Source organism: Eschrichtius robustus, chromosome 13 (assembly GCF_028021215.1).
Source record: "Eschrichtius robustus isolate mEscRob2 chromosome 13, mEscRob2.pri, whole genome shotgun sequence".
Lineage (NCBI taxonomy): Eukaryota > Metazoa > Chordata > Mammalia > Artiodactyla > Eschrichtiidae > Eschrichtius > Eschrichtius robustus.
This window is the reverse complement of record NC_090836.1, coordinates 64,571,716-64,597,096: the sequence shown is the minus strand read 5'-3', so window position 1 is coordinate 64,597,096 and position 25,381 is coordinate 64,571,716. Positions and strand designations below refer to the sequence as shown.

The following is a 25,381-nucleotide window of genomic DNA, read 5'->3' as shown; positions in this document are numbered from 1 at the left end:
TAGTGACATCAGTCTTGGAACAATGAGCCTTAGTCTACAAATGGTTATGCTGGTTGGCTTACACACAGATAACTTAGAACCTGGCAGTTTCTGGAACTATTAAAGCACAGCTCTTTTGCATTTTTTATTTTATTCCAAAGTTCCTGGAAGTTTGGGACTGAGGATTAAAAATGACACTTCATAAAAGAAAAATTTTTTTAATTTTTTAAATGACACTTCTTATGAACTCTGGTTGTTTCTACATTAGCAGAATAAAACATTGTTTTTCTTTGAAATTCCAGATAATGTAAAAATTGTATCAATTACTATCCCAAAACTAATATGTGGTAAGATGGCTTCTAAATATAGTATGGATGTAATGAACACCTTTTTTGTAATTTATTTAAAAGGTTGCGAATGTCATAATTTTACTAAATTAGAGCAAAAGAGGGTATTATCTTCTACTTACTTCAAAAGTAATATTTGCACAACTGGGGACTGGATCCTTCTGCACCAGCTACTTTATGTATGGCTATGCTGCCTGGAAAAAAACCACTAAAGTTATTTTTAAGTTACCTTTCCAATTTTAGTCTTAGTAGTATAAATTCCTGTACTTAACCCAGGCTTATAAAAGATATAACTCTCTACCTCACTGGTAACACATTATTCACTTAGGAACTAGATGAAACCACTTAAAACCAAGTATAATTAATTCAACCCAGCAAGTACTTACTTCATGTGGACTATGCAGGCATACTTCATGTTATCGCACTGCGCAGATACTGTGTTTTTCACAAATTGAACGTTTGTGGCAACCCTGCCTTGTCAGGTGATGCTTAGCATTTTTTAGCAATAAAGTATTTTTTTAACTAAGGTATGTACATTGTTTAGATATGGTGCTATTGCACACTACAATATAGTGTAAGCCTAACTTTTATATGTACTGGGGAACCAAAAAATTCATGTGACTCGCTTTATTGCAGTGGTCTAGAACCAAACCCGCAATATCTCCGAGGTTTTCCTGTTCTAATGCCGTGAGAGATTCAAAGACGTGTGTGATACGGTCCCTGCCAGCATGAAGTGTACAACTTTGCCACTTTCTACTCCTCCTCTGGCTTCTCCCAGTCTTTTCACCTGTGAAGCTCTCTTCCCCCTTTCAACATAAAAATATTCTGTTCAACCTTCAAGATCTCGCTCAAACATCAGCTCTTGCATGAAGTTCTCCCTGATCACCCAGAGCAGAGTGTCTCATCTAAACTCTTGCAGTTTGGCATCATGGTATTGTACTTGGTGATGATATTATGCTTTGTCCCTGCTGTACAATTTTGAGGGCAGACACAGTTTTTATTCACCTTTGATTATACCCTAGTACCCAGATCAGTGCCTTATGCACTTCAGTTGGTTAATGAGCTTCTATTGAAGGTGTATAATTAGCACACATTTGAAAATTAGAGAACTCTTAAGCACTACCCATGGCAGTACTGGCTCGGTAGGAATTCAGAGAGGATGTGGGTTAAGTTCTTCCCAGGGATCTCTAAGGGATCACTGTCCTGATGTCCAGTGTCTTGAGAGCCACTGTTTTATATATTTTGTCCAATATTTTATTTGTTTCAGGAAGGAGGGTAGATATGATCCATTACTATCTTGACCCATTTTCTTCTTTTTGATTCTATAACTTCTGATTTTTTTTTTTTAACTTCCGATTTTCTAAACAGGACATCTGTTGGGTTTTTGTTATAAGAAAAAGAAAACTATAAGTGATTTTCTTTTTCAATATTTGTGTGTTTCAGAAAATGTAAGTCTAGCTGGGCCTTTCAGTTTATTAAATCAGTCTTATAATTTAAATGTACATGCTTTGAACTTACAAAAAAATAGCACAGATGAGCAGGGTAGGAATGACTTTCTGAACAACAGGGGTCATTTCTTTATAGAATCTAGGCCTGGTTCTGTATAGAAATTTCTGTCCTGATTTCATACAGGCTTATTTAAGCATAAAATGTGCCTCCAAAGCCCAGCCTTCTATTATCTTCACTGTTCTGCAGCATTTCAGCCGTGAAGTTTCTGCTGACCTTATTCCTTTGATCACTTAGTAACTGAGCCTCCTACTGCATAAGAAAGAAATAATAAAGCATAATAATAGAAAACATAGGTTCTTATACTCATTGCCCTAGGGCTGTGGCGTAAGAGGCTGATCTCAATTAATGTTAAAATCTCTAAATATGCATGTTGGGCTGAGTATGATTGGGTTTTCCTTGGATATCTCTGCCCAAAGAAAGCATCTAAAATGTCAGGTCCGTTCTAATTTGGGTTATAGAACATCCTGTTCTACTTTTTTTGCAGTTTAGATAATTTTAGAATATATATGGATTCAGTCTTACTTTAAAGTCATCCACTAACTTTTAAAAAGGACTAGTACAATACATTGAAAGAAATTGGGGTTTGACACAAGGCTCATAAAGTTCCTTTGATTGTCTTAGTTTTTAATTTATAGGGTAGCTCCATTACAATGATAAGTCCTCAAAGCCATATCTTAAAAAGGCTAATATTATCCTGAATTATAGCTGTATAACAACACTACCAATTCTCTTATTTATTTAGATGAAGAACTAGTGGATGTTTCTGCATCTGTCCTACCAGAATTGAAAAGAGAAACGTACGGCCACATTCAGTTCTGTGCAAAACAGAAGCTTGCTCGACATGGCTCTTTTAACTCAGATCAGGCTTCTGAGAGGATCCAGAGGAAAGTGAACTCAGAACCCAGCAGCCCTTACAGAGAAAAACAAGGTATCTGCCTTTACTTAATCCATGGAATCCATCAGTCACCATGTAATTGTAGCCCGACCCATGCACTGTCATTTTAAAGTGAACTGACTCTAGGCTCTGCCTGTTTTTTTCACTTACCTCAAGTGAAATGATTTGGGGGGGTAAAAGAGTTGGCGACTTCAAGGTTATAAACATAGCCCCATGCCTGAAATTGATTCTAGTCGGCCTTAAAGATTGAAGATCATTTGGTTTGCCATGGTTGGCCTGTTAGATGCATCTCAGCAATTCATCAGACTTACAGAGCAATACTTGCTTTGTTTTGTTTTCTTACTAATATTTGATGAGACCTGCATTCACCATTAACAGCTAGCTTCTGGACATTTCTCTATTTGAATCAAAACCAGAATGGATTTGAGATAGTCTTATAATCCCTGAGCTGTGAATAATGAATCCTGCTATATATAATTGGTGTGTATAAGTCCCTTGCTATATTCGCTAGACCTTCATTTTCCTTTTTAGGATCAAGTGGCTACTCCTTAGAAATTGGAAGTCTGGCAGCTGTCTACAGACAGAAAATAGAAGACAATTCACAGTAAGTAGTCTTAAAAACTCCAAGTATATTTTTTTCTATTTCCTAGTCTTAACTTTGACTAAATTGAAATGCCGCCCATCAAAAGGTAAAATTTAACAGTCCTGCTCAAAAGTCAGCCATTTGTTTATTAAGAATTTTGTAAGTTTCCCCCTTGTGCCCAACACTGTGCAGGATATGGCATCAGGGACACAAAAGTATGAAAAATGTATTCCCCTAGGCCATGAAAGCTTACAAGGAAAAAAATAAATAAAAAGGCAAATACAATGAGAAAAGACAAGTCACTACTAACGTGACACTGAGAAATGACACATCATAGTCCCATGAACCACTTTGTCATCATTGTAGCTAACGTTGTTTATGAACTACCACGTACTATTCCTGAAGTTTTATGTGTATTATCTCATCTAATATCATAAAAACAACCTTTTGAGGTTGGTACTATTATCCTCATTTTACAGAGAGGAAACTGAAACCCAGAGAGGTTAAGTAACTTGCCCAAGGTCACAATGCTATTAAGCGACAGAGCTGAGTCAGATTTGGGGTCTGATTTTCAAGGAAATCATATATTAGCAGAGGAAATGCTAAAGCGAAGACAGGAGGGGTTTATAATGCCAGACATGGGAAGAAACAGATTGTTGAACCAGGATCAGGGAGTGGAGGGGAAATAAACTGGTTAGTCTGGCCTTAATGATTTGTCCAAATAGGATCGTGAAAGGAAGTATTTATAAGAAGAGCTTGGGATATTGGAGGTAAGTAGGTCAAGTTGGCAGAAAGCTTTGAAAGCCAAGTTGAAGAGTTTGGATTTATTAGATGGATGGTAAAGAGTTATTGTAGGTTCACTGGAGAGGACCATTCTGGCTGCTTTAAGCAGGTGGGGTTGGAATAGAGAAGGGCTTCAGATTAGGAGATCATAGAATAGAGCATTCCGAGTCATTCTGGTCTGCTGTGGTGCTGGTCTCAGCCGTGTCAGCTGCGGATGGAAAGAAGTGGAAATCAGTATGAGACAGTGAGTCAGCAAGAGTCACTGAAGTAGAAAAGAGGCATCACAAAGAACACCTGGGTCTCAGGCGACGGTGGTCTTACTGGTGGAGATGGGGAGGTTGAAGGTGAATGGCCAGAGGTAGGGCAGCGGGCGCGACCATCAGCGTGGGCACGTTGTTTCATGGAGCTGAGTGATAGCCATCACTCGTTCCGGGAGGCTGTGGTTGGAGAGCTTCACTCATCTCTGCAGCCCCGTGCACTCCGCTTATTCCCAGCACCACAGGGGGCAAGAATGTGGGCAAAATTGCTCTCAGTGATTCCATCACAGAGGTTTAGGGAAATCCCTGTTCTCTACTTACTAGTTCTTAAAGGAGTGTCAAAAGAGTCTTCCTCATTTACTTCCAAAATAATACTAAAAATATAAACATGCTTTCTAGTATTTGGAAATTTTTCTCTATAAAAGGCCCAGACATTGTTTATAATCTCCTAGATTGAGGGGACTTAATTTTGAATGTGTGCTGCCTAAAAATTCTGTAGTAATATGGAGCAGAATGGGACAAGAATAACAGAAAATAATTTTGTAGATAAATTTATTTCCTCACTCACTGCCCACTTCATTTATCTCACAGTGGATTTGAGACAAACTAGGTGTGTCCTTTAAATCAATGTCTGGCCTAGACTCTGTTATCTACCCAGGATCTCTCACAGTGACTGACTGTGAGGCCCCACTGGGTGACCTTCAGTGGGTGGATTAGCCTCTGAGCTTCAGTCCTCCTCCCTAGTAGACGGGGGCAGGGGGGATGGATGAGAGTAGCTAGTGTTATAATAATTATGTGAAATGATTACCCTATTATGCTAGTCATTGTAGCATCTGTGTGCCTGGGAATGGGTACGTGCTGGGTAGCTGATGACTACTGGCTGTGGGAGAGGCAGGGGAGGACCCGCTATTAGCCCTCACCTGAGATCCCCCTACCCCACCCCTAACCATCCATCCAGGTGATATAGTCATCTGCCTCTGGAGTCGGCTCACGTGCTCAGAGAGTGCGCTTTAATAGCATCCTGAGCAGTATTCTCTCACTCCTGCTTTGGTACATCTCTCTTTAGGAAAGCAGAGTCAGGAGTTGGTAGAATGTGGTAATTGGATGGGCCCCACTCTGTTTCTTTTATTCCAGGGCAGAAGCTTTTGCTAATCAGAGAGCGATACCTCCATCAAGCAGCCTGGAGGCCGCTGCTCCTTTCCCCGGCCTCTCTGTTGACTCAGAATACTGTGTTAATGCCTTGGCCCACCCAGTACTTTCCGTGGCTCCAACGGACTTGCAGGCCTTCTCTGCCCAGAATGGTCTGACCGGACAAGGAGGTGTCTCCCTCGCCTCTGCGGCCCTGGACGCGGAGAGCCTGAAGCCAGCTCTGCTGGCCGGCCAGCCCCTGGTGTACGTGCCCTCCACCTCGCTGTTCATGCTGTGTGGGAGCCTGCAAGAGCCGCCGTCCCCGGGGTCGGGGTCAGGGTCCGAGAGGGACAGCAGGGGCTCGGAAGGCACAGCAGAGCGGTCAGCCACGCCCTCAGTTCAGAAGCGCCTAGGGGAGGAGAGGAAGCCGCAGGAGGAGGAGGAGCCGGCCACGAAGAGACAAAGCAGGGACTGCGAAGACGGCCCCCTCTCCCTCGTCATGCCCAAGGTAAGGGGTTCAGGTGGACGTGCTAGCTGACGGCCCGTCGACCCGTAGTTCCTTCCCAATAGAGACACACAGATAAGCTACTGAGTCTGGAATAGGAAGTAGTGCACGTGTCACCTGTGTAATTAAGCCCAGGACTGGCTGTCCCAAATAATCTTGCCATGAAGCAGTACTGTAATAAAAGTGATTTTTACAAAAATCACAGTTTGCATAAAACGCTAAAAAGTATAAAGGGTTGGGGCTTCCCTGGTGGCACAGTGGTTGAGAGTCTGCCTGCCAATGCAGGGGACACGGGTTCGAGCCCTGGTCTGGGAGGATCCCACGTGCCGCAGAGCAACTAGGCCCGTGAGCCACAACTACTGAGCCTGCGCGTCTGGAGCCTGTGCTCCGCAACAAGAGAGGCCGCGATCGATAGTGAGAGGCCCGTGCACCGCGATGAAGAGTAACCCCCACTTGCCGCAACTAGAGGAAGCCCTCGCACAGAAACGAAGACCCAACACAGCCATAAATAAATAAATAAATAAATAAATAAATAAATAAATAAATAAATAAATAAAAAGTATAAAGGGAAAAAAACCTACCCATAATCCCACCACATAAAGGCAATCACTGTCAACATGTTTGTGTATTCTTTCCCAGTCTTTTTTGCTATACTTTTTTTTTTAACACGTTGATGAAATAATCAGCTTAATCCAGGGTGCACCTGAGGTCCACAGTCAGGAATGTAGGTGCCGTTTGGCTCTCAGTGTCTATGTCAGTGCTCGTGTCACTGCTCAGAGAGCCCGTTCCCCTAGCCACAAAATGAAAAGAACAAAAATCTGAGCTGTCCACAGTAGCCTTTCGGAGGTTAATGAGATATGACTGGTAAAACTCTCAGAAAGCAGAAGCACTCTCCCTGCAGCCGTTTGTAGAGGATCAGTGAGGCACACCTCATGGAAATCAGTCCATTAATTAAGACCCTTCCTCCCCTATGCCTTCCTCCTGCCAGAATGAATTTTTCTAATTTTGTATATAGCCTGGGGTTGCAAAACAGAAGGAAAAGACTGACTGGTATATCTATATATACGTGTCTTAGATAACCAAGACAGCTTTGGGTCAGTCCTGCAATTCTTATCAAGCCCTAAAAGCCTGCAGCATCAACACCCTTTATGTGTTCCAGCTCAGAAATTTATTTCACAGTCTAAACACCATACCCAGTTTCCCATTATTAAAATCTCCATCGTTTCTGTGCTTAAGAAATCATAAGCCTACAGAAGCCCGTGACGTGACAGTGATCTTCAGGCCATTCCTATAAATATGACAGAAACAACTGACATACACAAATCAGGGTGGCACACAGCTGTGTCTGACCTTTTTGTTTATGTGTTAGCTATTTGGAGAAAGCTGTTATTATAATTTACTGCTGGGATTTTGACTTGCTTTTCTGGTTCCTGGTTGGGTTGTGCTTAGAAACCCTCAGATTCCACAGACATTGCCTCTTCCAAGACCGTGGATAAAAGGGGACCTGCACCCCATGAAGACATTCACATGAATGGACAACTTTCTGCGGCAAAGGAGGTTTCGGGAAAGGCTACAGCAGACTGCTTCATTTCTTCTGAGTGGGGAAATCCTTCTAGAAATATAGAGATAGAAAAGCCTTCGAAAGAAAATGAAAGCACCAAAGAGCCCTCTTTGCTGCAGTATCTTTATGTGCAGTCGCCAGCAGGTAAGGGGTGTCATGTCTTCGAGTCCCTTGGGGTACTCGGGCCATAAATTTGATGTTTAAATTTTTGTTCATGTCACTCGACCAAGCTGGTGCATTGATGAGCTGCCTCCTCTGAGTCATTTCACTCCTAGCCCCTTGCTTTCTCCATCGACGAAATGAAGGCAGAGGCTGCTTTCACTTTCACCATCCTCACGGGTAAGGAGAAAACAGTTAGGGCAGGTAATTTATTTTTAATGCATCCAACTTTACTTGGTAAAAAAGCACAACGAATTCAAAAGATGATTCTGTTTTCATAATTCAGCTGAATCTGGCAGTGGTTCAGTTTAACAATATGAACGTCCTGGCCACCATGTGCAGCTCACATGCTGATCTCTTAAATATCCAGAAGTGCTGACATGCCCTTGTGGTCAAGTGCAGGGCTGGAGTGAGAGGGCTGGACATTAAAACCACTTATTATCTGCGTGAACTTAAGTATTCAGCCCTCCTCATTGGTAAAACAGCAATAATAAGAGCACCTGCTTCATGGGGGTGCTGTGAAAATTGGATTAAATTTAATAAGATAAAACATCTAAAGCACTTAGAATAATAGTGCCTGACGCTTAGTAAGACTCAATAAATGCTCTTACTCTTGAAATAAAGCTGAAATATAACAGATACCTAATTTTTTAAATATGCGTTGTGCACATGAAGCTGCTCTCTTGCAAAGAGACTTAAAGTGATTTTCTTCAATTCCTTGTTCCCAGCACAGGTTAGGTAGGTGTTTGTTATTACTCATTTATCTAGAAAACATTCTTTATTCCTTTAGCAAATATTTTGTGAGGGCTTCGTCTAAGCACGCTACTCAGTGTTGCTGATACCTTAATAAATAAAAAAACAGACCCGGCTTCTTCAGAATGAAAATGACAGCCCAGCATAGGCATCAGTAGCTTTTTCTGGGCCATGGACCCTTGGACACTATGGTGAAGGCTGTGGATTCCTCCTCAGGATGTTTACAAATGCAGAGAATTAAATACATAGGATCACAGAGGAAGCCAATTATATTGAAATCCAGTTAGAAAAGGAATTATTTTAAATTATAGTAATAAAAAGATCTGACAGCAAGTGCAGGCCTCTCATAACTTCAAAGTTGTGGGGACTGTTAGACTCTTAAGACATCTGCCATCGTGGTAACATTACATGAATACATCCTGTGCTTTTTACTAGTGATAAAGTCAAGGTACCGTTCATTCTGTTGTGATTTGTTGCCCGTGGTCTTAATTGAGGGAGATATAAATTTCTGTTAGAAGTTTGTAAAAAAGGAAGCTATCATTGTTCCCAACCAAGTTCACTTTCCTCCTCAATTTGGATACAGTGGAGCTCACATTAATAAAGTCTCTCAGGAGACTCAAGCATCCACCAAACTGTCACGTAGGTAACTGTGGGAATTCAGCGGTGGCCACTGTGGCAAGGAGGCGGTGCGGGGCTGGGAGAGCACAGAGGGGGTGGCCAGGCTGCGGCGTGAGGGTTGATCGACAGTGGGCTCCCGTTTGAAAGGGCCCTGAGGGGTGGGAGCTTGGACGGTGTCTTCACATCGCCCTGACTTTCACCTTGTTCTGCTTCTCTTCCAGGATTAAATGGTTTCAGTGTGCTCTTATCCGGCAATCAGACCCCCCGTGCTGTGGGACCGTCTTCAGGTCCGCTGCCGCCGCTCAGTGTTCCATGCATGGTCTTGCCATCGCCGACGCTGGGCCCTTTTCCTGTTCTCTATTCACCCACGATGCCCGGGCCGGTGTCCTCTGCTCCCAATGCTCTCCCAAGCACGGGACCTGTGAATCTTGGCTTGTCTGGCCTCGGATCAAGAGCTCATCTTCTCATCGGCCCTGCTGCCCTGGTTAATCCAAAATCATCGACGCTCCCCTCCGCAGACGCTCAGCTTCAGGGTCCGCACTCACTTAACCTGAGTCCGGTGATGTCAAGATCACACAGCATCATCCAGCCCGAGTCCCCCGTTTACGGAGGACATCCAGCCTCTGTGGTGAAATTACAACAGGTGAGTCCTGAGGTTCATTTCAGCCCCGCACAAGAAGGAGCGTCACTCCGTGATAGCATTCGCCTGCGTTTAATCAGATTTTAGTCAGACAACCGTAGGACAGGGGTTCTACATCAGATTCTACCTGGCTTCCACCGTAGACCCAGAGGTATCTGCTTAGTCCATAAAGCGTGGAGACAGAAGGTGGGAGATCCTGTGCTTTAAAGGCAAAACTCGTTTTAGGTGTCAATCTGTTTCTTAGAATCAGAAGGAATTTATTTAAAGCATAGTTCCTGGGGATTTTTGGTGCACGCTGAATATTCAGATGATTTCTCCAAGCTCTCATTTCATTAGGTCCATAACGGAGACCATCCTGAATTTTAATTGTGCAGCTATAGAAACAATCAAGGGAAACAAAAGTCTTGATACTAGCTCAAAGATTTTTAGCGTCTATCATTTCATAAAATGCATTGTTTAGGAGGCAATGGCTATATATTAATATATCCATTGTTTCCTTGATGTGTATATATATACATACTCAAAATCGATACAGATGCACATAGATAAATGTCTGTAATCGATATAAATTAATCAGCACTTTATTTGCCTCCCCCAACTCCATCTGTAGTTCAGTCAGTGAGCATTTGTTGAATTCCTGTTATGCATTAGGCATTGTTCAGAGCAATTATTTCTCTCCCAGAGAAAGAGTTACGTTGTGGCCAAAAGTATTTTAGATAAGTAATTCAGGGGCTCAAAAGTTTGTTAGACATTGAAATATACATGTTAGTTTTTAAACAAGGCGATTATAATATAGCATATGCTTCCTGATCACCAGTTATATGCCAGGCACTGACCTAAGCAGTAAAGATATAACAGTAAACAGGATAATGGTTCCTGCCCTTTTAGGGCACATTAAAGGGATAAATATTTAACGTGAGAGGATAAATATTAGCAAGTAAACAAAAAGAGCAAAGACACATGCACATACTACTTGCCTGGCATGATCCAAAGTGCTTCATTAATATCATCTCCTTTAATTGTTACAACCCTGCTAAGTTGGTACTTTTATCGTCCCCATCTATGGATGAAGAAACTGAGGGATAAACTGGTTAGGTTAAGTCATTTGCCCGAGGTCACACAGCTAGTTATGGCAGAGCCCAAACCCTGGCTGCAGGTGTCAGTGCCACACTTGTGACCTCTTCGCTAGGCTGCCTTTCTGCACACAGAATAAATCAGCTAATTTCCAGCTGTGGTAAGCGTTGTGAAGGAGATACACTGGAGGAGTGTGACAGAAAAGCAAAGAGGATGGAACACCTGCATGGGGATCACAGCGACACAGGTCAAGAGGGGGCTCCTACACTATTGGTGGGAATGTAAGTTGGTGCAGCCACTATGGAAGACAGTGTGGAGATTCCTCAGAAAACTAAAAACAGAATTACCCTATGATCCTGCAATCCCACTCCTGGGCATATATCCAGACAAAACTAGAATTCAGAAAGATACATGCACCCCTATGTTCATAGCAGCACTGTTCACAATAGCCAAGACCTGGCAACAACCTAAATGTCCACTGACAGATGAGTGGGTAAGAAGATGTGGTACATATATACAGTGGAATACTACTCAGCCATAAAAAAGAATGAAATAATGCCATTTACAGCAACATGGATGCAACTAGAGATGATCATACTAAGTGAAGTAAGTCAGAAGGAGAAAGACAAATAGCATATGATATCACTTATATGTGGAATCTAAAATATGGCACAAATGAACCTATCTACAAAATAGAAACAGACTCACAGACATAGAGAACAGACTGGTGGTTGCCAAGGGGGAGGGCAGGACTGGGAGTTTGGGATCAGCAGATGTAAACTATTACATTTAGGATGAATAAACAACAAGGTCCTACTGTATAGCACAGGGAATTATATTCAATATCCTGTGATCAACCATAATGGAAAAGAATATAAAAAACAAACGTCTGTATGTGTATAACTGAGTCACTTTGCTGTACAGCAGAGATAGGCACAATATTGTAAATCCACTATACTTCAATTAAGAAAAGAAAAAAAAAAAGAGGGGGCTTCCAGTTCAGAGATTGGGTACAATTTGACTTCACTTCTGTTTTTATGTACTCTTTTTTTTTTCTTCTCTATTTTAGTCACCAGTTCCAGTGACCCCCAAGAGCATCCGACGCACACATCGAGAGACGTTTTTCAAGACGCCTGGCAGCCTCGGGGACCCTGTCCTTAGGAGAAGAGAAAGGAATCAGTCACGAAACACCAGCTCAGCACAGAGGAGGCTCGAAATCCCCAGCGGCGGGGCCGACTAACCTGAAGCTTTGCCCAGCAGGGGTGGGATGGAGGTGCCTGAATTTCCCTGTGTTACAGGTCATGCATGTCCTAATGGTGAATGGAAACTAGAATGCAAACCATCCGGTCTTCAGCATGCATCCTTCCTCTCTCCTGCATCCCCTGGTTCTAATGTTAACTATCCATCTTCAGGAAGCATCTATTTTCCTGAAAGTAATTGTTCCTAATTGTGCATTTCTTACCAGTTAGAGTCTAGACTCTGTGCGTGGTGTCACAGTGGTACCACCAACTGACTGTTGTGGTTTTCACTCAAGAATCATCTTATTGCTGGAAGGAGATCTGAACAGCCTCCTGGAGCCTTGTGGTTTTTCTAAAGTGGTTGGGGGGGCCCGTCTAGCACTTAACTGGGTTGAGCGTTCTTGACGTGTATTCCCACTCACCCCGAGTAGATCTGTGGTGAGAGAAACTTCCTTTCTGCAGTTTGAAAAAGCTACTGCTTCCTTCGGCTTCATCAGGAAGCCAACTTCAGTATGAATCCTATGGTATTATTTATTTTTTTCCTGAAGTGGGATTTAGTGCAAGAAGTTTACAACGACAGCAAAACACATGTTTTTCAGGGTATGACGACTTGAATGTTTGTACTTTTTTCCTATAATTTGCCCTGCACTTACTTTACAACCTAGTAATAATGTGGATAAGCGTATATACATGACGGAATGTCAAGACCAAAATAACTGTGAAGACACACCTTGCTATAATGAACTGTGCTAGCCTGAGCTGGGCCTGAGAACTAAGATGAACTCTAGCAGCCAGATAGCTGCTTCTCAATAACTGTGCGAACGGTGAGGTTTTACTGTTCGTTTGTAAAAAAAAAAAAAAAAAAAAAATCCTGCTATGTTCAGTTTCCTTCACTACATGCCCTTGTGGTTTTTTTAATTTAAATGTTAACTGTAGAACGTCAGGTATGGGATGTCTTCTAGCAATTGCTGTTTATTGAATAAATCAGGATGGTAGAAAGGAATTATATGGAAAATTGGAACCTAGTTGGGACCTTTTAGTAGAATTCTGAAGAGTGACAGTGTAGAAATTGATGTAGGACAATAGGTGATACTTTATTTTTTTTCTTTTACTTTTTTTTCTTCATGTTGGGAAGAGTAAGAGGGAAAACGGACACGTTGATGTTCAGAATCCAAGAATATTCAAATCAGAGTTATTTTTCATAGAACTGCAAAATAAGAACAGAGAGTGCAGGGGATCGTTGTTCTAGCATAAATATAATTCTGGAAACTTACCAGTATCCCTTTGTTAAACCATATTACTTTAGGGTTTCATTAAGTAGCCAAACTAGATCTTTGTATGCCTAGATGTATTATTTACCTCGTCTCTTCAGAATAAATGGCTTCCTCCTTCCCTCCCTCCCTCCCTTCATTTTTCCCTCCTTTCCTTCATTCCTTCCTTTCTTTATTCCTCTCTCCTTTTTTTATACTTCTTAGCTGTGGAATCTTGGTGTAGGATTTTATTTTTATTTTTTGGACCCAAGAAAATGTTATATGAAAGAATAAAAATATTAATTTAAGAGACTCTGGGAGTCTGAATAAAGTAGCTTTATATTAACTACAGGATAATATTAGCCTTATCACCCCCACAAGATTTTTGAAAACTTGAGGTAGGTAGCCAGATTAAATAAATTTGCTATTATATAAAATTTTTATCAACACTAAACTTTTAAAGTTTACAAGATGGTATTTTTTCCCCCTTGTTCACAGTCTTCTCTAGAGTTAAACTGATAAAAAATGTGATTCTCATCATCAGCTAATCTAATTGCATGGTGACGATTACCCTGAACTAATATGATGGGTTCCCTATCGAAACAAAAATATGCCTTTTTCAAGTAGATTATAAGACACATGGCATATAAATCTGCACAGGATACATGCATTTTAAATATATCATGCTTCAGACCTTCCACAAAATATTTTCACTTGAGAGGTCTATATTTAGATGAAAACACAGACCGATTTTCCCCTTACTGTTCTTGGATGCCCGCCACTTTAACTTCTCTGCTATCCTTTTTTTTTTTTTTTTTTTTTAATTCTGTTCATGATATGACCACATAAACCTCAGAGGATTCACAGTTCTTGAGGGGTGTTAAGAAACAAACCCATAAATGAGATTATGATTCTGTGACCATACTTAGCAATAGAACACCAAGAGCAGGTTCCTTTTGTACTCAGTCCCCACTTCTTCACGTGTCTTTGTGATGTGTAGAAATAATAATGCAGTGGTTGTTTCTGTCGGGAATATGAATCTGTTTGTTACAGAGCAACTGATGGTAGTGGAGCAGCTGAGCTAGACTTGGATATCAGGGGTGGTGAAGAAGCCGTGGCAATCTTGAGTCTATCGTTGTAGAATTTCGTAAAAGAAAAAAAAAAAAAAGATTGTCAGTGATCCTGCTAAGGAAATGCAGCTTCGAGTCAGCACTGAGGGAGGTGTGTGTGTGCCCTACACTGTCTGGGGTTTGTGAAACCCTTTCATTCTGGTACAAGAGTTGGGGGTATAACTTTTATACTTGAATCTACCTACCAAGTTTACATTTCTCAGTTCCTTTTTGTAAGGTGCTATTTCTGTATTTAAATAACTTGTTTTTTCCCAGTGTAAAGCTGCTTTCTGCTTTATCTTATTGCACTGCTAGTTTTGTGTAGGTATTAATTTTATTGCTGCTTACTGCTTTTTTTGTATCACTTAGCCCTGCTCTTTCTTCTAATGGCTATATTATCTATATAATTTTTTCCTTTAGCAAAGTATTAAGCTTTATAAAATAGCAATAAAAGTTAATTCATTTTAACAAGAGTTGTTGGTTGGGTTTATTGGGCTTTCTGTGGGTACCGATTTCAGTAAGACCATTCACCGTTGCAGAACAGCCAACTAGACCTTCATAAACCCAAGTCATATCCTTTTGCTGAGCCCTTCCAGTGGTTCCCAAACCCCAAAACTTACTGTATCAGAATCACGTGGGAGCTTGGGAGGGTTGAGGGACTATACTGTTGAGCTTTTGATTTCTACCAGAGATAGAATCACTGGGGGTTTGGAGCTTCCAGAGGACTCTGAAGCTTCACCAATGTAAGAATCACAGGTGAGACTACCTCCTGATTTCTCATGTTACCTGCAAGGTTAAATGCTTCTCAGTCTAGCAAATGCCCACCTGTAGTTCAAAGCCAGATTCTACTGTTAACCCTCACTTGTAAATGAACCTCCACGCTGACCTACTCTGACTTTCCTTAGCTCGTATGATCTCCGGAGTCCATTAGAGGTTGCACTGTTGTCAGTCTCCCCTGCTAAATTGTCAGGTGCTGGGGAAACAGCTTTGAAACCCCAGCGCCAAGCCTGGCACTTGGGACTCTGGAAGCCCCCAAAATGGTGAATGGAGGGACCGTAGGACCTGCCGCAACAGGGCTCGCCCCTCTGCCAGCCTTCAGTTAGATTCAACACATTACTTCTTGTCCCAGTTTTCTGCCTTCATCTGACAGACGTGTCTAAGATAACCCAGGATAGATTTGCTTCTACACACATGCCGGGATTAGGATTTTACCAGCCTATATTTAGTGGCATGTTACGTTATAACAAGGCCCTGCTGTATTGCAGGCACCTACCAATATCTTCTCACACATGCCCGTCTTGGTTGTCTTTAACAGTGTAAAGGGTACATTGAACAAGCGGTACTCACGGGGTAATCGTGGAAGCCAGTTGGTTTTGTCTCCCAGTGTCCCTTTAAGCCTGGTCAGTGGGGGTAATGCACTAACCCTTGTAGGAACATGAGGTCAGGTGCTGTGACCTCCTTGTTACTGTAAATAATAGAAGTTCTATAGTCATTTTAAGTTAAGACAGTCTTGGTTCACGATGCAGAATGAGCATTTAAAACTTCTGCCACTGGGGCTCGCTGTAGCCTGGTCACCGATGATGGTCTGTTGTCTTTTCTCTGCGGGGCGTCTCTCCTCTCCCAGTGAGCTGGCCTATATTTCTGTGCCCAGCGAGGTCAAAGCAGGGGCAGTGGGAGAGGTAAAGGCCGCAGCATATCAACGGTTGAACAGGCACTGTCGTAAGCAGGCTTCTCATACGGTGGGGCTGGCAGAGGCTGGAGCTCTTTTGTGTGGACAGTTCCTCAGAAGCCTCAGCTTGGGAACACTTGCCTGAACTTTCTGTGCTGCAGGCAGTTCATTTTCCTCCAGCTGCTATTCTCCCTCAGTCTCTGGTTTTCCTGCATCCACTCCAGATAGCCTACTGGGCAGGATTTAGAACAGCCCCGGGCTGGCTCTATCTGCCGTCTTAGCTCACATCCAGTGCTCTTTGCCCTGATTCTTGGAGAGAAGGCCCAGCCAAACTCACGCAGCCTCCCCCCTCCCTGCCAAAGCTGCCATCCCACCCAGATCCCCCAGGCCAGAGTCATACAAGAGAACGCGTCTCAACTGCGGGCAAGAGGTGAGGCGAGCAACACCCCACAGCTCCCCTTAGTGGCTCTAGGGAGGCCTCCCTAGAGCCACAGGTGAAGAACCACAGCATAACTCTCCACAAAATCCATTTCTATTTCCATTTGCTCAACCCTTTCAAGGCCTTGTGGGTAAAGGGGTTCCATAGTGTGTAACTGGTTTGCAAAACCTCCTTGATCAATTTTTTGGAATGCAACTATAATTTGCTGCTGCGGCCAAGCTCACCATTTAACATCCTGTTAAAATAGTTATAACCTTCCACGGTCCAAGATTTGCATCTTCCTAGATGATTGTTATGGCACTTAATATCTCATCCTTAAGAAATTAATTTTTGATAGCTATTAATGTTTTTAGTATTAAGATTCGTTTGATTAGTTCAATGTCCTTTCTGTCCTGCAAATGCTTCTGAAATGAAGAAATCATACCTGAAGCTACAATACTTTTCTTCTTTTCATTCTCTCATATCTAAACCCTTTTTTGTAAATAGCACAATGGTAGCCTTCAGTTTGATTGGCTCTTCTATACAAGCAGCCGGTCTTTCCCCAACTGTGCCCTGAAGAACTCAACTGCTGATAGATATTAGGAGTCAAAAGTGGGTAATTTTGGTAAAACAAAATTAAATAGTTAATTTTTTACTACAGGATTTATTAGAGGTTGAAATTTGCAAGAGGAAATAAAATACAAATTCTTTAAACCTGGTTTGATAGCGGGACCATATTTTTTCTTAGCATCTTACAAGATGTTCATCTTACAAGGTTCAGCAGAAGTTACTTTGAGAATCAATGAATTAATCTACCAAATAACCCTCTAAAACTTTCTTAGTCTTTACCGAAAAGAAAAAGGACATTAGCTTCTTAATGTCAGAGACCATGGGTGCTTTATATCTGTATTCACAACGCCTGCCATAAAATGTGCGCCTAATAAAAAAATGGGTGATGAGTTAGCACAAATACAGTTAACGCTTGAATGACGTGGGCATTAGGCATGCTGACACTCCATGCAGTTGAAAACCCATGTATAACTTACAGTCTGCCCCTTACCCTCCATATTTGATGTTCTTCCACATCCTGGTTCTGCATCCACAGATTCAACCAACCCCAGGTCGTGTAGTAGTACTCTAGTATTTATTTTTGAAAAAAAAAAAAAGTGTAAAAGTGGATCCGCACAGTTCAAACCTTGTTAAGGGTCGACTGTACATAATTTTAAAAAAACCTTTAGAGGACTTTTTCATTGCATGGTTAGACATATATTATTTATTTAATAAATCATTGTGGTATAGAGCTTGGGGTTTTCTTCGTTTAGAAGAATGGTATGCCAGCAATACTTATAAAACCGATTGAACTGTGAAAATCCTGCTTTTAACTTTCAGTGGCATCCCATGCAGCATTTTCTGATACTTTTAGCATGCCTTTCCAGTCCCCTCACAGTCTGGTCCCAACTTGGCTTCCCAGCTATGCTAGATATTGTCTATTGACCCTCAGCATTCATTCCCACTCCCTTTCTGAGTTCTTTATCACAGGGTCTGGGAGGCTGGGAACTACATTTCCCAGATCCCCTTGCTACCAGGTTCTAGATGTGATCCTGTCAGTTAAATACACTCATGCAGGATTTGGTAGAGAGAAAGGAAGCTGAAGTTGTTCTTCCTCTTACACTATAGTAACAGATGGCATCAGGCTGAGTTTTGTACCAGCCATATTTTATTCTACTGTCCAGTCAAAGACTATGTACCAGCTGTGATATTGGCAGTGGTTTCACACTGTTCCCAACCATTGTGAGGAAACAGCATTCCCCCAACCTCTGGGTAGCAGCCGTGGTGACATGATGTAAACACTGCACAACAACCCCCTCCCTCCCAGCAATTTTGTAAGCACCTAATTCTCTCCATGAAAACCTTCCTACTAGAAATACCCAGAGTGTTTTCTAAATCCTCCCACCACCCATCCTCTGTGGATCACTCCACTCTCAGTGCCCTTCATATTCTTTTCTGCATCCATGCCTTTGCACCAGCCATCCTCTCTTCCTAAAATGCCCTCCTCCCAACCCCATTTCTCTTTCTCTATTGGGCTATCTCATATGCATTTTCCAAAATCCAGTTTAAATGCCCCTACCTTGGGAAGAATGAATTGTTTTCCCCACCATGGTGGGAGATCCTCCAAAGCCCGACTTGAGTTTTCCTCATCTAGTGCCTAGCACTGTGCCCAATAAGTATGTGAATAAATGGTCAACCAAGCTGAAGAATACATAATAGGGTACCCTAAGTTTTCAAGGTAGCTATAGCTTCATATGCAAGGTTCACATGAAAATAGTGAGTAAACAGCAGCTTCTCACCAGCATCAATATTCGCATAGCTCTACCTACCCCACCAAAATCATGCTAATCATTTATTCACTCCATAAACATTTATTGTTACTATGAAAATGGCAACAGCCTTTGGGGGGGGGTGCATTTTTCTCTCCCTTCTGTTATCTCTCTTTGATAATGGTAGAGAATTATAGAAATGTAGAGTTCAAAAGTACCTTGAAAATTCATATTCACTGTATTTTACAGAGGGGAAATGGAAGGGGCTTAAGTGACCTGGCCTGGATTACACTGCTACTTAACCACAAAGCTGGACCGGAACACAAGCCTCCCCATAACCCAGTCCAGCACCCTTGTCCTATGCCATGCCAGTTATCAAGTGAAGGCAAAATCTTCTAACAAGATGTTGAAGGAGACATCCATACAAATCTATCCAATTTTCAGGATGTATGAATTTTATAGACTCACAAACTTGGGTGTGCAGAAAGTTGTGACTTTATTTCCCAGGCAGTCCTCTCTTTACGCAGCAAGCTGAAACTGTGCAAAGCAATCTTAACACCTGATCTGGGTTTTGAGAAATGCATATGAGATTGCCAGGTAGAGACATAGAGGTGGGGGGAGGGGCAGAAGGAATGGCTGGTGCAAAGGCATGGATGCATAATTACAATTGTTCTGTGATCTTTAAACATTTTAATCAAAACATTAAAAACTTTCTTACTGGGGCTTCCCTGGTTGTGCAGTGGTTGAGAATCTGCCTGCCAATGCAGGGGACACGGGTTCGAGCCCTGGTCTGGGAAGATCCCACATGCTGCAGAGCAACTAGGCCCATAAGCCACAACTACTGAGCCTGCGCGTCTGGAGCCCGTGCTCCGCAACAAGAGAGGCCGCGATAGTGAGAGGCCCGTGCACCGCGATGAAGAGTGGCCCCCGCTTGCCACAACTAGAGGAAGCCCTCGCACAGAAACGAAGACCCAACACAGCCAAAAATAAATAAATAAATAAATAAATAATTTAATTTAAAAAAAAAACTTACTGTTGACTATAAATATTTAGGGAAATGAAAAAGTAGTAAAACTAATATTGATTTAGTATGTAATTTAAAACATTAGAAACATTGAGAATTAAAGTGTTTTATTTCTTCATAAAAAAAACTTATCAAGAATAGTTTGGGGACTTCCCTGGTGGCACAGTGGTTAAGAATCCGCCTGCCAATGCAGGGGATAGGGATTGGAGCCCTGGTCCGGGAGGATCCCACATGCCACGGAGCAACGAAGTCTGTGTGCCACAACTACTGAGCCTGCACTCTAGAGCCCGCGAGCCACAACTACTGAGCCCACGTGTCTAGAGTCCGTGTTCCGCAACAAGAGAAGCCACCGCAATGAGAAGCCCGCACGCCGCAACGAAGAGTAGCACCCACTGGCCGCAACTAGAGAAAGCCCACTCGCAGCAACGAAGACCCAACACAGCCAAAAATAAATAAATAAATTTATATTAAAAAAGAAAGGAGAGCTTCCCTGGTGGCGCAGTGGTTGAGAGTCTGCCTGCCAATGCAGGGGACGCGGGTTCGAGCCCTGGTCTGGGAGGATCCCGCGTGCCGCGGAGCAGCTGGGCCCGTGAGCCACAATTGCTGAGCCTGCGCGTCTGGAGCCTGTGCTCCACAACGGGGGAGGCCGCGATGGTGAGAGGCCCGCGCACCGCGGTGAAGAGTGGCCCCCGCTTGCCGCAACTGGAGAAAGCCCTCGCACAGAAACAAAGACCCAACACAGCCATAAATAAATAAATAAATAAATAAAATTTAAAAAAAAAATTAAAAAAAAAATATTAAAAAAGAAAGGAATAGCTTGAACAGCGCCTAACTTCTTATCCTATAAATTACAGTGAATACTGATCATCTTTTCTATGTCTTGACGGATTATTATACTCCTTCCTAAGTTTGAGTCAGCTTCCAAATTTTATCCTTTGCACTTTCAATTTCATGAAATATCTCTATGAGGTCATTTAATGTGGCATTTTTGCAGGCATCACTCTCTCTGGGGGCATCTATATCCTTTTCATCCCAATCGCTTTCCTCACGTACATTGATAAATTCACCTTCATTAAGTTCTTCTAACTGTATATCTATAGTCTCTCAAATGGTGGCAGGGTCTACATCCTCACTATCAATTTTTTCTTTCTAACTACATTTATATTCAGTTCGAATTTCACCTCCAGCATTATCGCTTTTTTTCTTTCTTTGCTTCACTCTCATCTTTTTTGGCCAATTCTTTCTTTCCAGTATTGATTTTATTAAAATATCATGTGTTTGCATCACTGGGAAACGCAGAGGCAACATGACTACATCCCTTTCTGTCTGCATGAACAGACTTTGTGCATGAACAACAGACTTTGAAAGAACTGACGTGATTGGTCATTGGTCACAACGGGATCTGTTATTTATGTAGTGATTTGTGGACTGAAACAGCAAAATTGATACTTTTATCCAGTTACACACAGTTAATATATCACATCAGAGTAACTGGAATTTGAACCATGTTTATGTAACTAAACCATGGTAACTGACATGCGTGCATATCAGAACTGTGCAAAGCAAGGACTGCTTGTATATATTCTGTGATCAAAATTAATATCTATTTGAAGGTTTAAAGACTTAAACATAAGACATCACACCATAAAACTCCTAGAAGAGATCATAGGCAAAACATTCTCTGACATAAATTGTACCAACGTTTTCTTAGGTCAGACTCCCAAGGCAATAGAAATAAAAACAAAAATAAACAAACGGGACCTAATGAAACTTAAAATCTTTTGCACAGCAAAGGAAGCCATAAACAAAACAAAGAGACAACCTATGGAATGGGAGAAAATATTTGCAAACAATGCAACTGACAAAGGCTTAATTTCCAAAATACACAAACAGCTCATACAATGCAACAACAAAAAAACAAACAACCCAGTCAAAAAATGGGCAGAAGACCTAAATAGACATTTCTCCAAAGGAGACATACAGATGGCCAAACAGGCATATGAAAAGATGCTCAACATCACTAATTATTAGAGAAACACAAATCAAAACAATGACGTATCACTTCCCAATGGTCAGAGTGGCCATCATTAAAAAGTCTACAAATAGCAAATGCTGGAGAGGATGTGGAGAAAAGGGAACCCTTCTACACTATTGGTGGGAATGTAAGTTGGTGCAGCCACTATGGAAAACAGTATGGCGGTTCCTTGAAAAACTAAAAATAGAATTACCATATGATCCAGCAATCCCACTCCTGGGCATATATCTAGACAAAACTATAATTCAAAAAGATAACATGCATCCCTATGTTCATAGCAGCACTATTCACAATAGCCAAGACCTGGAAACAACCTAAGTGTCCATCAACAGATGAATGGATAAAGATGTGGTATACATATACAATGGAATACCACTCAGCCATTAAAAAAAAAACCAAAATAATGCCATTTGCAGCAACATGGATGGAACTAGAGATTATCACACGAAGTGAAGTTAAGTCAGAAAGAAAAGACAAATACCATATGATATCACTTATATGTGGAATCTAAAATATGATACAAATGAACTTATCTACAAAACAGAAACAGACTCACAGACATAGAGTAGACTTGTGGTTGCCAAGGGGGAGGGGAAGTGTGAGAGGGATGGACTGGGAGTTTGGGGTTAGCAGATGCAAACTCTTATATATAGGATGGATAAACAACAAGGTCCTACTGTATAGCACAAGGAACTATATTCAGTATCCTGAGATAAACCACAGTGGAAAAGAATGTGTATACACGTATAACTGAATCACTTTGTTGTACAGCAAAAATTAACACAACATTGTGAATCAACTATATTTCAATAAAAAAAATAATTTCTATTTTAATCTCTCATTCTACCTTATGGCAGAAATTAATCTCAGTCAATTTGGAATAACATCAGTCAATTCAGCACACTCCCCGTTCCTCAACATACACTTCCTGCCACTCTCTAGAAGCAGTACTTGTAGTGACAAGTATTTAAAAACATAATTCAAACAGGCTTAAACAATAAAGGGCCTGGTTTGCTTACATCATTAAAAGCACAGAGGTAGGACCATGATTCAAGCTCATTTTCACTTCAATTCCTTTGGTTCTGCCTTACTCCACATGCCAGTGTTATCCACAGGCTTCAGCAATTACATTTGCACTCAAGCCAAGTTCAAAGGAAGAGAAAAACAACGTGTTGGAAGTTCTTCCAAAGGAGTAAGAAAAGGCTTTCTCAGGGTTCCCCCAGAAAAATCTCTCCTCAGTTCTTATTGGCTCAAATTTTATTACAAGTCCATTTTTAGACGGATTACTGGCAAGGGATGTAGGATTGCCTTTATTCCATTTACACCTATATTTGGAACTGAAACATATGGGCTCTGTAGGCGAAGGGTTGACACCTGAACAAAATTGGGTTCTAGTAGAATGGGAAAAGCAGGAAGTAGCAATAGCAATTTCACTACAGCCCATGGCATCAGGGCATCAGGAAGGATATATGGGTTCTCAGTCCTTATCTGTTCAAATTGACATCAGCTCAGATGTACATTTTTCCTTCCAATCTTTGGTCCTTATTACCCTTTTGATACCAAGTCCACTCCCACCCCCGGCATTCCCTGCTGGGCCTTTTTCATCCAACCCCAAGGCATCTCCAAGTCTGCTGGTTCTCAATCCCATGTTCACCACACCACTCACAGCCCCTAGGAAAACCTAGTTTTCTAGGATGATGCTCTTTCATCTGCTTTGAGCACAACTCAGAGGCCCAGGAGAGTCTTGTGAAGCTGTCTCTGATTCTCTCTGCCAAGATAGTTTCAGGAAGACTGGGCCAGAGTGTCATTTTTTGTTGAGTCTGCCCCTTTGGGGCCACCATTTATAAAGCTTCAACTTGGTATGCAAAAGCAATTAGCTTTTCGACCCTGAAAGGCCATTCTGGTGAAGTGTTTCAATCATTTAGAAGGCATAAATCTTAGAGAAACTCTTGTCTTATACACAGATACATATATAGGTGTTTATCATTCCATTGTTTGTAACAGCAAAAAGCTATAAATGAACTAAAGTTCCAACAACATGGATAAAGTGTGATCTATACATTATCTCATGCTACTACTGAATACTTTAAATGAAACAACCAGATCTATATGCATCAACACGGATACAACTAAAACATATAATGTTGAGTGGAAAAAGTTGTAGAAAAATATATACATTTTACATCACGTATATTTTTAAAGCACTTTGTAACAAATATATAAAAGAATAGGCACAAAGAAAATATACTAACATCAGAATAGGGTTAATTCTACAAAGTTAGGGGTTTAGAAGGGGAATGAGATGGGATTACTGGAGGTGCTTCACCTGCACCTACAATGTTTTATTTTTCTTTGTGACAAAGGGATCTGAGGGAATATGGCAAACGTTAACATAATTATCCCCTGGTAATTTGGGATATAAGTACTCACGTCTTTGTGATACTAATCTCTATACTTTTCTGTATGTTGGAAATATTTTATAATTCTAAAATTAAAATAGCTATTTTAATTTAATAATTTTAGAAAATGATTACCATCTTTTGACTGTAAATTAATGTTTCCTAGAGTTGGGGTTTTTATGGCTGTGGGGGGCTTGTACTATCTGTCAGAACATCTGCTGCCTCTTCCTGGACCAAGTCTGTACTTCCTCACCGTGTTGAACTCAGCAGAGGCCATGCACTTACTTTTTCCAAAGAAATGTAGATGGAAGTGATGCATGTCCCTGGGAGCAGGAGTTTTAAGAGAACGCTCATGACTTTCTATGCTACGATCCAGCTGTCCGAGAGAGGGGCTGCTCTGTCATGGTCTTAAGCAAGGAGCAGAGACACAGCCGACCTGCAATGAACATACAGCGTGAGCAGAAATAAAACTTGTTCTCAAATCACTGAGATTTGGGCTTGTTTACTACGTCAGCCTATTCAGGCTATTCTAACTGGCACAATTTAAAAAGCACTATAAGTGAGACACCAACATGGCATGGGCTTTCAACATCAATACTGACATCTCTTAGCACCATATTTCTTTTTTTTTTTTCAATGCAGAAGACATTACAGCAAAATAAGGAAGAGTTATTTAAAGTCAGCAAATTTAACACTTTGAAAACTTAACAATGCCCCCCTCTGCCCCTACCACCACGGTCCTATTTGGCATCAGACTTATGGAAAGCTTCATCATAGACTGGCTTTTGGGATAAACCAGTGATTTCAACCAGGGATGTGCAAAGACTTTGCAAGGGATATGTGTGTGTGTGTGTATATATATATATATATATATATATAGTTTAAAGGAAATACATTTCCCTTGTACCTTCAAATTCCATTTGTATTTGTTTCCAAATTTGATAATCTTGGTAATTTCTAAAACTGATAAACTTGATAGCCCTGGTAATCTCTGGCCGGCTGTTATGCTGGTATAACTGTGATGTTGTGTCATGTTGTTTTGTGTTGTATTGTTATAGTACTCTGCTCCTGTCTCCCCTTTTTCCTATTAAAAAAGAAGAGCTTGGCGGGGCTCCCCTGGTGGCACAGTG

The 25,381-nt window shown here is 41.4% G+C and overlaps 1 protein-coding gene across 2 annotated transcripts in view; it reads left to right on the top strand.

Moving 5' to 3' along the window:
* The window catches only part of E2F7 (E2F transcription factor 7), a 32,908-nt gene extending 18,150 nt beyond the window's left edge, over positions 1–14,758 (top strand). For both annotated transcript variants that reach the window (XM_068561713.1, XM_068561712.1), the window contains 6 exons: positions 2,578–2,763; positions 3,262–3,334; positions 5,488–5,989; positions 7,436–7,691; positions 9,299–9,720; positions 11,861–14,758. In XM_068561713.1, the coding sequence (XP_068417814.1) occupies positions 2,578–2,763; positions 3,262–3,334; positions 5,488–5,989; positions 7,436–7,691; positions 9,299–9,720; positions 11,861–12,031 (1,610 nt within the window). In that variant the 3' untranslated portion in view covers positions 12,032–14,758. The remainder of the gene's footprint in view (positions 1–2,577; positions 2,764–3,261; positions 3,335–5,487; positions 5,990–7,435; positions 7,692–9,298; positions 9,721–11,860) is intronic.
* The last annotated feature ends 10,623 nt before the right edge of the window (positions 14,759–25,381 follow it).